Source organism: Dendrobates tinctorius, unplaced genomic scaffold (assembly GCF_039654945.1).
Source record: "Dendrobates tinctorius isolate UK_male_01 unplaced genomic scaffold, ASM3965494v1 ptg000028l, whole genome shotgun sequence".
Classification (NCBI taxonomy): Eukaryota; Metazoa; Chordata; class Amphibia; order Anura; family Dendrobatidae; genus Dendrobates; species Dendrobates tinctorius.
Window position 1 is genome coordinate 17,974,997 of NW_027361696.1, and position 15,526 is coordinate 17,990,522.

At 49.0% G+C, this 15,526-nt stretch overlaps 1 protein-coding gene across 14 annotated transcripts in view; it reads right to left on the minus strand.

Moving 5' to 3' along the window:
- UBR4 (ubiquitin protein ligase E3 component n-recognin 4) overlaps nucleotides 1–15,108 on the minus strand; it is a 134,137-nt gene extending 119,029 nt beyond the window's left edge. For all 14 annotated transcript variants that reach the window (XM_073570313.1, XM_073570316.1, XM_073570312.1 and 11 more), the window contains exons 1-18: nucleotides 14,955–15,108; nucleotides 8,528–8,625; nucleotides 8,330–8,433; nucleotides 8,099–8,228; nucleotides 6,355–6,494; nucleotides 5,956–6,055; nucleotides 5,630–5,771; nucleotides 5,194–5,318; nucleotides 4,986–5,110; nucleotides 4,848–4,907; nucleotides 4,283–4,470; nucleotides 4,042–4,141; nucleotides 3,470–3,610; nucleotides 3,206–3,323; nucleotides 2,557–2,741; nucleotides 2,315–2,474; nucleotides 2,146–2,231; nucleotides 1,267–1,436 (exon numbers count right to left, since the gene is read on the minus strand). In XM_073570313.1, the coding sequence (XP_073426414.1) occupies nucleotides 1,267–1,436; nucleotides 2,146–2,231; nucleotides 2,315–2,474; nucleotides 2,557–2,741; nucleotides 3,206–3,323; nucleotides 3,470–3,610; nucleotides 4,042–4,141; nucleotides 4,283–4,470; nucleotides 4,848–4,907; nucleotides 4,986–5,110; nucleotides 5,194–5,318; nucleotides 5,630–5,771; nucleotides 5,956–6,055; nucleotides 6,355–6,494; nucleotides 8,099–8,228; nucleotides 8,330–8,433; nucleotides 8,528–8,625; nucleotides 14,955–15,079 (2,297 nt within the window). In that variant the 5' untranslated portion in view covers nucleotides 15,080–15,108. The remainder of the gene's footprint in view (nucleotides 1–1,266; nucleotides 1,437–2,145; nucleotides 2,232–2,314; nucleotides 2,475–2,556; nucleotides 2,742–3,205; nucleotides 3,324–3,469; nucleotides 3,611–4,041; nucleotides 4,142–4,282; nucleotides 4,471–4,847; nucleotides 4,908–4,985; nucleotides 5,111–5,193; nucleotides 5,319–5,629; nucleotides 5,772–5,955; nucleotides 6,056–6,354; nucleotides 6,495–8,098; nucleotides 8,229–8,329; nucleotides 8,434–8,527; nucleotides 8,626–14,954) is intronic.
- Nucleotides 15,109–15,526: the final 418 nt, after the last annotated feature.

The window sequence follows — 15,526 nt, forward strand, 5'->3', positions numbered from 1 at the left end:
GGATCTCAATGAGCTCAGAAACCAGACCCCCCCCAGAATGAAAGGAAGGCTGGCGGTGGGGCCATGGCCGTGACTGGGGCCCTGTGGAGGGTCACTTTGGGGCGCTATATAGCTACTGCTGCCGCAGAGACCGGGGCGCAGGGAGCCCGATCTCTGATAAGTGCCGTGCCTTTCTGCACCTCCCCCGGTCCCAAAAGGAGCCCACAGGTGGACTGGGGTCCCTGGTGCCTGGTACAGGCCCTACCTGCCGTGTCTCAACCTAATACCCCCAGAGGGGAATTAGGGAGGGTGCTGCTGTCACCGTCAGGGGGCTTCATCGTCACCTCGACTCAGAGCCGAAAGGAACTGAGGAAGGAGGGGGGGTCTCGACCTCGAACCAGTACCCGAGGGACTGGGGAGGGAGCGACATGGGGAATAGCCACCTCGACCTCAACCAGGTACCCCTAATGGGGGACCGAGGAGGAAGCCATGCCGGGAGTCTCGCTGGAGACCCGCTTTTCTTCATCTGTAGTCCTTTGGAAAAAAATCCAGGAAAAAGACGGAGTAAAAAAAAAATTCTTAGGTGTGCCTCCTGCGACACTAAGCAAAAACTGGAGAAGGCTGACGCCGTCCAGGGGTGTATACTGCAGAGGAGGAGCCAAAGTTATTCTTTTTCAGATTATGCATAGTGTCGCCTCCTAGTGGACAGCAGCATAACACCCACGGTTCTGTGTCCCCCAATAAGGCAACAGAGTAAATAAAGGTTGAAAACTCTACTGTGCATAATAATTTGGAACATGCATTTTGAGTGTTTCTTATTTTTAAAAATATACTGTTTTCATAGGCAGTTTGTTCAAAAACATTGCAATTATACTAGAATATTAGATGACTGGAAAATAACAATGAGATGAAAATGTGTGCAAAACTGTAAAGCGCTGCGGAATATGTTAATCTTTATTTTTATATAGCGCTATTATAATGACTGCAATTCATATAGGTAATTTAGAGAAAATGAGGAAATATTTTTTGCATAATAATTTGGAACACAGTGTATACTGCAGAGGAGGAGTTCATTTTTCTGTGTTCACTTAGTGTCCTCCTAATGGCAAGCAGCATAACACCCAGGGTCTGTGTCCCCCAATGAGGCGTAGGAAAAAGAAGCCGGATGGTGACACACGGAGATGTGGAGGGGGTTCAGTAGCAACCAGCCCCTCTAACACTACAGAAGCCCGTCTGGTATAGCTTGATGGCCCCAAGTTTATAAATGGAAGCATATCCTGCGCTCACCTCTCCCACACACGGAGACATTCAGGTACATCTGGTTCTCCCTGCACGCTCGCCTTGTGCTGCCACAGCAGCAGGAGACGCGACAGGACAGACAGACTCTGAGGATGGATGTACAGGGGCCATGGACCCTCACTGAGCGGAGCAATGCCAAGGTGCTGGAGAAGAGCGCTCTGCCAATAAAAGGGTTAAAACAAAAAGAGGAAAAAATAAATTACAAAAAAATATAATATAATGATATTCCCTGCATAACTTTTTTTTTCTTTTCAAAGCTTTTATATTGTCCCTGTTTTCTAAGATAATTACAGCTTTGACTGGTTGATGGAGTGTTAGTCAGCCCTCTTTCCATGTTATCACACCCCTGTGGGCATGATAATTTGCAGGAGCAGTCGTCCTCGCCAGCTCCTGCAAATCGCACCTACATTTGGACAGCGTCATTGCAGCCAGGTGTACGATTCACGGCTCTAGAGGTGGCTCTCATGACCGGAGGCCATCTTCTGAACATCCGGTCATGCGCAGTGCACCTCTGAAGCTGGGAAGCTTACACCAGGATGAGAGGTGCAGCAATGCTGCCAAGATGTGTGTGCAATATTTTGCAGGGGCCAGCGATGAAGGCAGAAAATATTATCACGCCCACAGGGGCGTGATAACATGGAAAGAGGGCTGAATAGTCTGGGGCAAATAACACCCCATCGACTAGTCAAAGCCCTAATTAGCATAGGAACCGGGGACAATATAAAGGCTTCTTTTAAACCTAATTTTTCCATAAAACGTTATACATGGCTGGTTAGGCAGGGAATTTATAAATAAGTGAATGCTGCTGGTTGAAGAGCATGGGGGACATGACAGATTCCCTTTAAAGATAAAAAAAAGTGCAACTACCTGCAGTGTTGGAGACTGGAGATCAGACGTCACCAAGCAATGATTAAACTGGTACAAAGCCACAGCAAAATCCTCATCAGATGAGCCTAGAAAAGGGGGGAAAAAAAAAAAAGTGAGGAACTAGGTCTTCTCAGCAAAGTAACAGCATCCTTATCCAAAGACTCAGCACCTTTCAGTCCATCCTTGTCCACGTCCTTGATGATACATGCCAGGGTGGACATATGCTGCTCGGTCAGCGACACGCTCAGGTAGTTGCGGATGAAGTTGCTGCGGGAGTTCAGCATGCAGCTGGTGATGAAGTTCAGGGTGTTGGAGGCGAGGCTGAGGAACTGGAGAAAGACGGAGGTCACGTTACCATTGAATAAGAGGCTCCATTGGAAGGTTATAACACTGCTAGGTTGCGATTCATACCAGTTCTGGATCTTTGCGGCTGGCCAGGATATTGCCATTTCCCGCAGGGTTCTGCTTGCTTGGACTTTTGGCTCTGGGGGAGCTCTCGAGAGGCGGCGGCGGCGGGGGTGGCGGAGGCACCTTTTCTTTACTTGGAGAGATTGTCTCTTCAAACCACTGGCCCAGGATGGGCTCACTGTCATCATCTGTATGAACACATCAAGTATTAGAATAAAGTCACGTGACTGACAGACTAGCGCTAAATCAATGTCTGCTTCCAAAATTGATGGAAGAACTTTTGCAAGCTGCTCAGGGTGTGAACGGAAAAAAATATATATATTTTTAGTAGAGCTGAGCATATCAATTGGCAAGACCATGGGGCAGAGGCCTGGTCACTATCCTGCAGCCACTGGACAGAAGCCCCGAGAACCACCTTCTACCAGCTGGCATCCCTGGCTCCTCTTCGGATTAGCTGGTGTCATCGTAAGACCTGGAAATGCCAGCTGGCAGGAGGTGGCTCTCATGGCTCCCATCAAGGACACTGGACCAGGTCCTACAAATGTATCCACTCACCTCCATTTCCTAAAAATCATACTGACGAGTTTGTACCAAGACTTGTTTACTTCCCCTATCCTATGCCAGTAATAAGCAGCACAGTTGTGCACGTTACCTTGGCTGCTGTCCTCCTCTGTGCTGCTGAAGTCGTCTTCATAGTAAGTGTTAGAGTCTGTGGATGCACTGGCGTCGCTGCTCATGGAGCCTTTCCTCTGTCGTTGTAACACACAGGCCTGTGAGCACAAGAGGGAAAAAATTTAGTATGCAATTAAAGAGTCTGTACCAATAACGAACCTCACGGTCTACAACTATTTAACACCAAAATGTGACTTCATAGAAAAAAAAAAAATGATCTCAATGAGCTCAGAAACCTCCTCACCTTTCGGTAAGATGTAGATAAAACTGTGAAGAGCAGATTTGTCAAAGGAACGGAATCAATGAGTCTCTGTATTCTCTGGATGGACGTGCTCTGGCCTGTGATGCTCAGCTCGGCCAGGGGGCCATCTGTGTTCCAGGTTTGCTGTTTAGAAAGGAAATTAAAAAGCAAAATTAAAGAAAATGCAAAGTATAGTTGTAAATGGGATTTAGGGTTTTTGCAGGGCTTGCATTTATTGTGATTGAAGTCTGCAACTCAATAAATGAAAGCATTACTGATCAGAGGTCATAATAAATCTGTGCTGAGGAGTCCTCAGCTGCACAACTTCCAGGCTTTTACAACTTTGTACATATTCTATTTTTTTTTTTTTAATTGCTTATTTGCTTCATTATATTTATTGGGACCTGGTGACATGACTGATTAAAAGTATGGAGAGAGAGGACTAGGCATCTGTGTTGTCAGGGAGGGCAGAGTTTACCCACTGTAGAAAGGAAGGGAAGAACAGTACAGAAAATATATAAAATGGCTATGACTGTGCCAGGCTGCAGTATAATAAGGTGGTAGACATCAAGCACCTTGTGCAAAGTCTCAACTTGCAGATCTTGGAAGAGGGACGTGAGCAGCTTGATTGCATGGTTAGCGAGGACAACAGACAGGACCCCAAACCCTTGGTGCCTGTAGGAAAAACAGATTTTTGCAGTCTTATGAGAGTTTGAGCTATATCTCGTGATATAACCCGGGCATCTGGATCTATGTGGAAATAAAACCTTAACGTTTCCTTTGATGAGTGTGCATCTCTGCCATGTGCAGACATACCCTTTTCCTGGGCCCAGTTTTGGGGAGCCCACTCCTTCCTTTGTCCGGGCAATGTCTTTGACTCGGAGCGCTGCCAGCGGATCTTTCTCCTTGCCTTTGTCTGCCAGGGCAGTGGGGCTGAGATTGAGGATCAGGTACAGACTGTTCACCAAACACCAGGCCCCAAGGAGCTGGAAGTTCTGGTAATGCTACAAAACAAAAACCCCAGACCCTGAATAAGGCCGGCTTCACATTTGCGGATGTCAGAGCTGCGGAGGGCTGCGCACTTCCTCCGTGAAGCTCCGCCTACGTCTGCATGCGTCCTGCGTACCCTAGCTTAAACATTGCGTACCGCAGGCCATGCGGATGTATGCGGATGCCTCCGCTTGCGTCGTTTTGACGCTGTGGCGAACATGTTGCATTTTGGGAGCTTCACGAAGGAACTACGCAGCCCTCCGCAGCTCTGCCGAACGCTAGTGTGAAACTAGCCTAAGCCACAAGTGAAGACGACGTGATACAGAGGGCTGGGTGCGTTATACTGGAATCCAGCGCAGATGACAAGCAATGATGAATCTAGTCTTCCTACCTCTCCACCCGCTCTCCTCGAGCTGTTTATCGCTTGTCCTATCATCTCGTAGATTTCCAGCTATCACAAACAAAAATTAATTAGTGTGATTTAATCATATGACAGGCACAGACGCCGGCAGCAGAAGAACAAACATACACATTTCTGCACGATGGTGGCTGCATCGTTTTCATAGTCCTCCTCTTTGCAGCTTGTAGATCCAGTCCGCACCTGCTGGGTGCCCCCAACATGGAGGATCGCCATGCATGTAGCCACGCTTACACCTTCACATAGGGGAAGAGAAGCGGTCATGGTCATGTAAGGGACATGATGAAAGAGGAAATAAGTGAACAGAAGTGACATTTACCAGCATACAAACAGCTCAGGGCCAGGAGGGTGACGTCTTTCAGTCGTGGAGGGGTCAATGGCTCCATGACGGGCAGAGAGAGTGTGTCCAGTGCCATGGTCACATCAATGACAAGCGAGTGAAACCTGTTAAATTTCAGGACAAAGGGTTAAAACCTTCCTGAATGCAGAACCTGGCATCTTAAGGAGTGAAGTGTGCAGTACACATTGAAATGGGTGGATCACCACCAATATATAGCGCAGCTGAGAAAAGGGGATCGTATGCAAAACTTAAGGGGATGTCTGGCACCGAATCCAGGTGAGCGGTGCTGATGACATCAGGTTTGTTAGGCTGCGTACACGATCGAGGCAGGTAGGCGCAATGTCATTAATGCCACTTACTGCCTGATGCAAAAGTGAGAGGCACCAGATGATCCCAATAACAGTAGCCTTCTTACCCATTGCGAACAGCTGTGGCATCGCCAACCGTCGCCGGCATAATGAAGAAGGAATTGGCAGAAACTGCGTCCTGGAAACGGTTAATATATCTCAAAAAGTATGGCAGGTTCAAACAAACTCTGAGCAGCTTCTCTGACCCACCTGCAGCAAACAAAGGGCAAAGCTAAAATACAAGGAGAGGTTACAAGAAGGTGGATGCTTGAGTTACACATCCAAAGATATTAGAGGTGGATACATTAAGGCGGTGACCCCCTGCATATGGAGAACGAAAGGAGGAATCGCTGAGCAGGAGCCTTCCCCAGGGGCGCAGCCGACGCAGGCTTACCCAGCTCCTGGAGATTGGCCACGTTCTGCGCTATGAAGATGCTCTTTGTTTTCGCTGCTGATGCCGGATCTGATGTCGTGTCATCCACTTCTGTTTCCACCTAATAAAAACAAAATTTCCAAAAAAAAAAAAAAATGCTTTAGGAAAAGGAAATAGGGGAATGAAAACTGGACGGCGTTTTTAGACACTGGAGGAAATGGGCGACATGTTCAGCTGTACAGGAGCTATACTAGTCACCGATGAACCGGTCTTGTCACCCCATTCGCCAAAAAAACAAAACAAAAAAATCCTTATTTCTGATTTAGCAGTACACTTTTTTTTCCCGACATAGTTGCAGGGTCACAAGGACATAACAGAAAATAAGAAAGCCAATGTGGATGCTTCTAGAACATTACTGACCTGCATGTGTGATGACGAGGATGATGACGAGGATCCTCGGGGGTTAAACACTGATGTCAGTTGGTTAAGAAAATTCATTTTGACCTCTTTCTGACGCAACTCCGGACTGAGGAGAATGGTGGTCTCCTTCTGATCCTCCACTGTGGGCAAAAGAAAAAAAAAATATGATGTGAGAAAACTCCACCTGCAGAATAGTGAGTGCAGCTCTGGAGTATAATACAGGATGTAACTCAGGATCAGTAATTTATGTACACAGTGACTGCACCAGCAGAATAGTGAGTGCAGCACTGGATAATAATACAGGATGTAACTCAGGATCAGTAATGTATGTACACAGTGACTGCACCAGCAGAATAGTGAGTGCAGCTCTGGGGTATAATACAGGATGTAACTCAGTATCAGTAATGTATGTACACAGTGACTGCACCAACAGAATAGTGAGTGTGGCTCTGGAGTACAATACAGGATGTAACTCAGGATCAGTAATGTATGTACACAGTAACTGCACCAGTAGAATAGTCTTTATGCTGATGACACACAACTATACATGTCATCCCCCGACCTTATCCCCCGTTGTGCTACAGAACCCCAGTGACTGTCTGTCCGCAGTGTCCAATATCATGTTCACGCTCTATCTGAAACTCAACCTCTCAAAAACTGAACAACTTCTGCTCCCGCCATCTATGAACCTCCATAAATCTGACATTTCCCTCTCCGTGGATGGCACCATAACACCACCCCGGCAGCAGGCGCGCTGTCTGGGTGTTATGTTTGACACCAATCTCTCCTTCACATCCCATATGCAATCTCTTGCTGATTACACCTAAAGAACATCTCTAGAATCAGCCCTTTTCTCACCATGGAAACAAAAACCCTCACTGTCGCTCTGATCCATTCCCGCCTGGACTACTGCAATGCTCTATTAATTGGCCTCCCCGTTACTCGACTTTCCCCTCTTCAGTCCATACTTAATGCAGCAGCCAGGATCATCCATCTGGCTAATCGGTACTCGGATGTGTCCGCTCTTCGCCAATCATTACATTGGCAGTCCATTTATTATAGGATCCAAATCAAAGTACTTGTTCTCACCCACAAAGCTCTCCACAGTGCGGCACCCCCCTACATCTCCTCCCTCATTTCTGTCTATCAGCCTAACTGACCGCCGTGCTCTGCAAACGACTTTCGACCGACCTCGGCACTAATCCATACCTCCCACTCCTGACTCCAAGACTTGTCCTGCGCTGCGCCAATCTTCTGGAAGGCTTTACCCCAAGAAATTAGGACTATCCACAACTTGCACAGTTTTAGGCGTTCCCTCAAAACGCATTTGTTCGAGCAGCCTATCATGTTCATTCTATGTGTAAGTGTGCATGTGTAGCCCATTCACTATCTCCATCTATCCCCCACTCCCTCAAGATGGCTGGACCATTATTGTAAATACATCACTGTAAACAACACCTGTACTTTGTACCTCCCCCACCTCATTGTAGATTGTAAGCTCTCACGAGCCGGGTCATCTTATTTTGCTCTAATTATTGTATTGTTAACGTTGTTACTTATAACTTGTGTATTGAAACTGTTAAACTGTAAAGCGCTGTGGAATATGTTGGCGCTATATAAAGATTATTATTATTAGTACTATTAATAGTGAGTGGGATATAATACAGGAGGTAATTCAGGATCAGTAGGTAAATTGCATGCTATTCATACATAGGAAGCATGGACAGTAAATCTTCTCGCTCACCATCAGAGAGAGTCTGTATAGTTTGTGGCAATTTAGAAGATTTCATCATTGCAGTAAAGGTGATTATCTCGGTGCGATCTAGGCGGCTGGTGCCAGTGCACAGACCCTTGATCAGCAGGATCAGATGCTTCTGCAGAATATAAAAAAAGAATCAGAATTACAACCCATACATATCGCACGGTCTGTGCTCCACTGTAGGGATCCTGCCCTGGATGGACTGCATGCACCCACCTGGGACACTGCACACGCCTCATCTGGACTCTCCAGCCGCAGCAGCGAGAACTCCAGCAGAACTTTACAAGCGGCAGCTACAGATTGTAACTGGTTCCTGGGAACTGGGGATAAAGACACCAAAAGTCCAGGTAAAGTTACATGACAAGGGCAGAACAACAAGCACCAGCATGCCTTCCTTTGTGCGGAGATACTTACTCTGGTTGCACACGGTGGTGATGTAATGCGTGGACAGCGCCACAAAGGACGAGTAGAAAGGTTCGTACTGCTTGTCATGGTGAAGAATCTCTGATTCACTGCAAAGACAAAAAGACTCATCCTAACACCTAGTTCCGCTCCCACAGCTGACGAGACCCTAAGGGTAAAAGCCCCAGGCCACGAGGACAGATGGTCTGAGTTCAGAGACTCACAATCTGGCCGGGAATTCTAGAAGCGACATGAACCAGAAAATATGGAGGCTACCCGGTGGTGTGAACGCACCCTAAGATGTGCTGTGCAATTGACAAAGTGGGATCCTGACATAACTCCAGGATTTAAGTGGGCATCCTGGCTTCAGAAAATCCATCGCTCAGCTGGTTTGTTTTATGAAGACAACCTGAGCTTTACTCCCCCTCCCCGATTCCAACGCAGTCTCCACCTCTGCCCCTGGTGCCTGCAGTGCTGACAACACAGAGAGCGCTGCAGGCAATCAGTGAACATAATCACTTTGTCCCTAACAGCTTTTACGACTTTTTAAATTAAAAAGTCGACCATCCACTAAAATGTTTCATGTTAAGTCTAATTGCGACAAAATGTAAGCCCCACCAGAAACCTCACGCCGGGAGGCCCGGACTGTAGGGAGACAACAAACAAGAGCGATATTGCTAAAAGTCGTATGTGGTGAATATGTCAAGGGAAAGAAAAAAAAAAAAAAAAAGAAAACTTTATCTCGCGCTACCAGTTTTCGGCACAGTCTCTGATTTGTATGCCAGCTGTGACGTCACCATCTCACTGCTGAGGATTTGCTACCATTATAGGCAGTCTGGATAATCATCTGAGCCAAGCTACAAGTATCTAATAGATAGATACAATGTATCTGTCTGCAGCGCTCACGGTGGCTCCTTTACAGTCCTCTCAATGGTGTCGCACAAGTCACACCGGAGCTGATATATCTGCATTGTTAACACTCGGTTCTGCGCCAGGAACCTGTTTACCCAACACAGTAGTAATGAGCATATAGTGCAGCGCCTGGACAGCCGAAATGTGAGGAATAAATATAGGCGGAAAGTGGCTGCTCAACTGCCAGGTGATATGAGGACATGGCCGTACGGCAAGACTGCACATACCGAGGACTGTTCTGTGCGAAAGGTGACAACAGTTTACAGTTAATGAGAGAAAGAAAAAAAGAAACGTCTACAGAGGTTACAAAGATCAATATTCACACCCCACATGAAAAAAACAGCAGAAATGGCGGCAGAGTGCGCAGAAACCGCGTCCAGCCGGCCCGTCTACTGCAGAGGACCTCACAGCGCTACAGGTACATAATTGGGTTGTCAGGGTGTAGAATGAAATGTATAAGGGCCGGTGTCAGTGCAGAGGTCAGGATTCAGAGGGTCTCCAGGGATCAGTAAGGGGAGCAGGAGTAAAGGGGGTTTTACACATAGCGATATCGCTAGCAATATCGCTAAAACGTCACTGGTTTTGTGACGTTATAGCGATATCGCTATGTGTGATACTTACCTCCGACCGGCTCCCCCGCTGATCGCGCGAGAATGTCCGGCTCCATTTCTCGTCGGGCGCTTCCTGCTGAGACGACGAGCGACGCGTGGAGGCGGGCGGGAGAACGCCAGGATCGCTGTGTGTGAAAGGTGAGTATCGTCCACTGCGTCGCTGCTGCATCGCTGTGAGATCTTTCTGTATGAAAGCTCACTAGCGATCATTTAGCGATGCACCAGCGATCCTGACCGGGCCGGATCGCTGGTCGGATCGCTGGTGCATCGCTAAATGTAAAAGGGCCTTAAGTCTATGTAGGGGGAGATGTTAACATTTGGGAAGTCTGAGGTGGTAGGGGGGGATCGCGGAAACAAAGTAAGTTGTCAGAGGTGATGCTACAGCCGGGGAGGGATTGTAGTAATAAGATTGTGCTGGATGGGGGTCGGGGAGGTGCCCCATGTGAACTGCATTGTATTTTATATGGTATGCATTGTTGAATTTCCACCACTTTCTCAGGCTCCTGAATGCCCCATGTGAACTGCATTGTATTTTATATGGTATGCATAGCTTACCGATCTTCTTGTATCCATAATTATACTCCATCTTGTTATCTCTGAAACACATCTAAGTGGTCTGTATAACCCCTTCCCCCTTATGACCTCTGCTTAAAGGGCCCGTTACACATTGCGATATCACTAGCAATATCGCTGTAACGTCACCGATTTTGTGACATAGCAGCGATATTGCTAGCGATATCGCTACATGTGATACTTACCTCTGACCGGCTCCCCCGCTGCTCATCACTGGTCGCGCAAGAACGTCCTGAACCATTTCTCGTCGGGCGCTTCCTGTGGCGATGCGTGGACGCGGGCGGGGGAACGTCAGGATCGCCGCATCTGACAGGTAAGTAGCGACCCCCGACCCCTGCGATGTCGCTGGAGAGATCTGCCTGTGTGGCAGCTCACTAGCGACCATTTAGCGATGTACCAGCGATCCATATCGTTTTTGGGATTGCTGGTGCATCGCTAAGTGTAACGGTACCCTAACTCTGTGCATTTGGCCTGGGCAGTCACACCCCACTTTCACTCACACTTGATTGTCTTTAGCTGCACATATATTCACCACCATGGGTCGGCTCCATCAATGTCAAAGTACTAATTTCTAAGTACTTTGAATTAGACTTGAATTGGACTGGAATTGACTGTAAGGTAACGGACTAAAACACCACAACAATGTTTCGCCTTTTTACTATCACCCCAATACTACTCTTTCTCCCTAACTCCTGCAATCCCTCCACCCAGTAAGGAACTTGTCATTTCCCCCTCCATCCTTCCCAGCCATCTCACCTCTTCGTCACAACTGTTCCTCCACATACAGTCTTTTTTCTCCAGACACACACGGCCACATCATGTCCTATCCTGCTCCCACCTTCTAATGCTCTGTCTACTACTCCTTATTGCTGGCGACATATCCCCAAATCCTGGCCCTCCTCAACACCTCCCTACACTCACTTCTACCACGATCCTCTACACGTCTTCGCAACCATGATAACCTCATACCCATTCATCCAGCCCCCACTCCCTCAACCCCCTTACCTGGAGCCCTATGGAACGCACGCTCTGTCTGCAACAAGCTTTTATCCATGACCTCTTTATCACCAACAAACTCTCCTTCCTCGCCATCACTGAAACCTGGATCACTCCCTCTGACACAGCCTCTCCAGCTGCGCTTTCCTATGGTGGATTCCATCTCTCTCTCACCCCTCGCCCCAGCAACAAACGTGGTGGAGGAGTTGGATTGCTCCTGCCTGATACCTGCTCCTTTACCCCAATTCCTTTGCCACCCTCCGCTACTCTTCCCTCATTCGAGGTGCACTCCGTCCGCATCTATTCCCCCTCCAACTGGCTGTCATCTACCACCCCCCAGAACTAGCCATCTCCACCTTTCTCGACCACTTCACCACCTGGCTACTCCATTTCCTTTCTGCTGACATCCCCACCATCATCATGGGTGACTTCAACATCCCCATTGACACTTCCACCCCGGCTGCCTCTAAACTTCTATCACTCACGGCTTCCCTCTGCCTCACTCAATGGTCCTCTGCAGCTACTCACAAAGATGGTCACACACTGGACCTTATCTTCACCCGTCTCTGTTCCCTCACTAATCTCATAACTCACCCCTTCCCCTGTCTGACCACAACCAACTGACATTCTCCTCCCTCTCCTCTCCTACTGTGCAACCCCCACTCCATAAACTTGCTCACCCTTGCAGGAATCTCAAACACCTCAATTTACAATCACTCTCTGAATTCCTTCTACCTCTTACAGACATAGCTTCCCTTCATGACACAGATGCTGCTGCCACCTTTTATAACACCACAATAACAGCAACGCTTGATTCGGCTGCCCCCTCACGCAGAGCAAAACTCGAACAATCAACAGGCAGCCCTGGCTGACCAGCCTGACCAAAGAACTGAGACGGGTTTCTAGGGCCGCTGAGCGGAGATGGAAGAGAACCCATTCTACTGAGCACTACAACGCACACAAGCAGTCCCTTGCCAGCTTTAAGTCCACGCTTTCTGCCGCAAAACAAACTTACTTCGCATCTCTCATATCCTCCTTGTCTCACAACCCTAAACAGCTCTACAAACACTTTCAATTCTCTACTCCGTCCCACAGCACCTCCTCCCCCTCCTCATTTCTGCCAAAGACTTTGCCTCCTTCTTTAAGCAGAAGATCGGCACGATCAGACAAAACTTTGGCCCGCAGCCCCCAATGCCCTTCTTCCCTGTTCTGCAAAAGCCAGCTTCTCCACCATGACAGAAGATCAGCTTTCCACCCTTCTGTCAAGATCACACCTCACCACTTGTGCCCTCGACCCACTCCTGTCTCACCTCATCCCTAACTTGGCCACAGTCCTCATCCTATCTCTAACACACCTTTTCAACCTTTCAATTACAAATGGTGTCTTTCCCTCATCCTTCAAACATGCCTCAATCACACCCATCCTCAAAAAGCCCTCCCTTGACCAATCATCTGTGTCTAACTATCGCCCAATATCTCTTCTCCCTTACGCCTCAAAACTACTGGAACAGCATGTATATCTTGAACTGTCCTCCCACCTCTCCTCCTGTTCCCTCTTTGACCGGTTACAATCTGGCTTCCGACCGCATCACTCAACTGAAACTGCCCTAACTAAAGTCACCAACGACTTACTAACCGCCAAGAGCAAGCGACACTACTCTGTCCTCCTTCTCCTGGACCTGTCCTCTGCCTTCGACACCGTAGACCATTCCCTCCTGCTACAGACTCATCTCTTGGCATCACAGACCTGGCCCTATCCTGGATCTCATCATACCTAACATTTAGTGTCTCCCTCTCACACACCACCTCCTCACCTCGCCCCCTGTCTATCGGTGTTCCCCAAGGCTCTGTCCTAGGACCCCTACTATTCTCCATCTATACCTTCGGCTTGGGACAGCTCATAGAATCCCACGGTTTGCCGTATCACCTCTATGCAGATGACACGCAGATCTACCTATCTGGACCCGATCTCGCCTCCTTACTGACTGAAATCCCACAATGTCTGTCTGCTATCTCAGCCTTCTTCTCTGCTCGCTTTCTCAAACTGAACATGGACAAAACAGAATTCATCATCTTTCCCCCATCTCACTCAACCCCTCCACCAGACCTATCCATAAATGTCAACGGCTGCTCTCTTTCCCCAGTCCCATACGCTCGGTGCCTTGGGGTGATCCTCGACTCTCTTTCAAACCACATATCCAAGCCCTCGCCTCCTCCTGCAGCCTCAAACTCAAAAATATTTTCCGGATCCGCTCATTCCTCAACCACAAAAACACTAGTGCATGCTCTTATCTCCCGCCTCGACTACTGCAACCTACTACTCTCTGGCCTCCCCTCTAGCACTCTGGCTCCGCTCCAGTCCATCCTACACTCTGCTGCCCGACTAATCCACCTGTCTCCCCCCTATGCCAGGCCCTTTACTGGCTTCCTATCGCCCAGAGGCTCCAATTCAAAACCCTAACCATGACATATAAAGCCATCCATAACCTGTCTCCTCCATACATCTGTGACATGGTCTCTAGGTACCTAACCGCACGCAACCTTCGATCGTCCCAAGATCTCCTTCTCTACTCCCCCCTTATCTCTTCTTCCCACAACCGCATACAAGACTTCTTCCGTGCTTCCCCCATACTCTGGAACTCCCTGCCGCAACACATCAGACTCTCACCATCAACGGAAATCTTCAAGAAGAACCTGAAGACCCACCTGTTCCGACAAGCCTACACCCTGCAATGATCCTCGGTCTACTGAACCACAGCACGACCTGCTCTACCCTTTCCTACTGTATCCTCACCCATCCCTGTAGACTGTGAGCCCTCGCAGGCAGGGTCCCCTCTCCTTATGTACTTGTGTGTCCCTTGTCTTACACATGTTTACTATACTTGTCTATATTTCCCCTTTTCACATGTAAAGCGCCATGGAATAAATGGCGCTATATACCGTAAATGCATAATAATGTGGGGTGTCGGGGATCCTGTGGTATGTGGTCCGTCACATGGATGGGGGGGTCAGCCAGCGACCCAGCAGGACACACCACACTCGGGTTGTCAGATCTGGGGGAGGTATAATATTCCTGTCAGGGTGTAATACATTGGCCAGCCGTAGATCTGGTGGGGGCGCCGTGTACTCTGGGCGGCACTGGGGTGAGATTACAGTGTGAGTTGTCAGTTATAAAGAACCGGTTGTCAGCCTGGGTTTTTCCATGAGGAGGGTGTCAGGGATGACGTCACGATGTCGCAGTGCCCCTAGTGTCAGTGGTTGTCGGGGCCGCCCCCCCCAGCTGTCATGGCCGCAGTGACACAGCTCTCTTGGTCCCGGCCCCGCCGCCCCTGTCCCGGCCGCCTCACCTCTCTATCACGGAGGCTAGCAGCTGTGGCAGCTCCTTCATGTCAAAAGCAGAGTAAGAAGCGGAGAGCAGCGGCCGCACCGCCACCTCCCAGCCGGGGCCCGAGCAGCCGCCGATAGACGCCATCTTCCTCCCGGACAGTGACTGAGCACCAACCGGAAGTGACGTACTTTAACTCACAAGGCGAAGTCATGTGACATCCGGTTCCGACCACCATCGTGTGTGGCAGCCACTTGTGCACCACATTGGTGTGGGCACTGGGCTTGGGAAATTGCACACCCAACAACACCGCTGCACACCCAGATTGCTGCGGACTATCACTGCACACCCAGACCGCTGCGGACCATCACTGCACACCCAAACCGCTGCGGACCATCACTGCACACCCAGACCGCTGCGGACCATCACTGCACACCCAGACCGCTGCGGACCATCACTGCACACCCAGATTGCTGCGGACCATCACTGCACACCCAGATACCTGCGGACCATCACTGCACACCCAGATCGCTGCGTACCATCACTGCACACCCAGACCGCTGCGGACCATCACTGCACACCCAGACCGCTGCG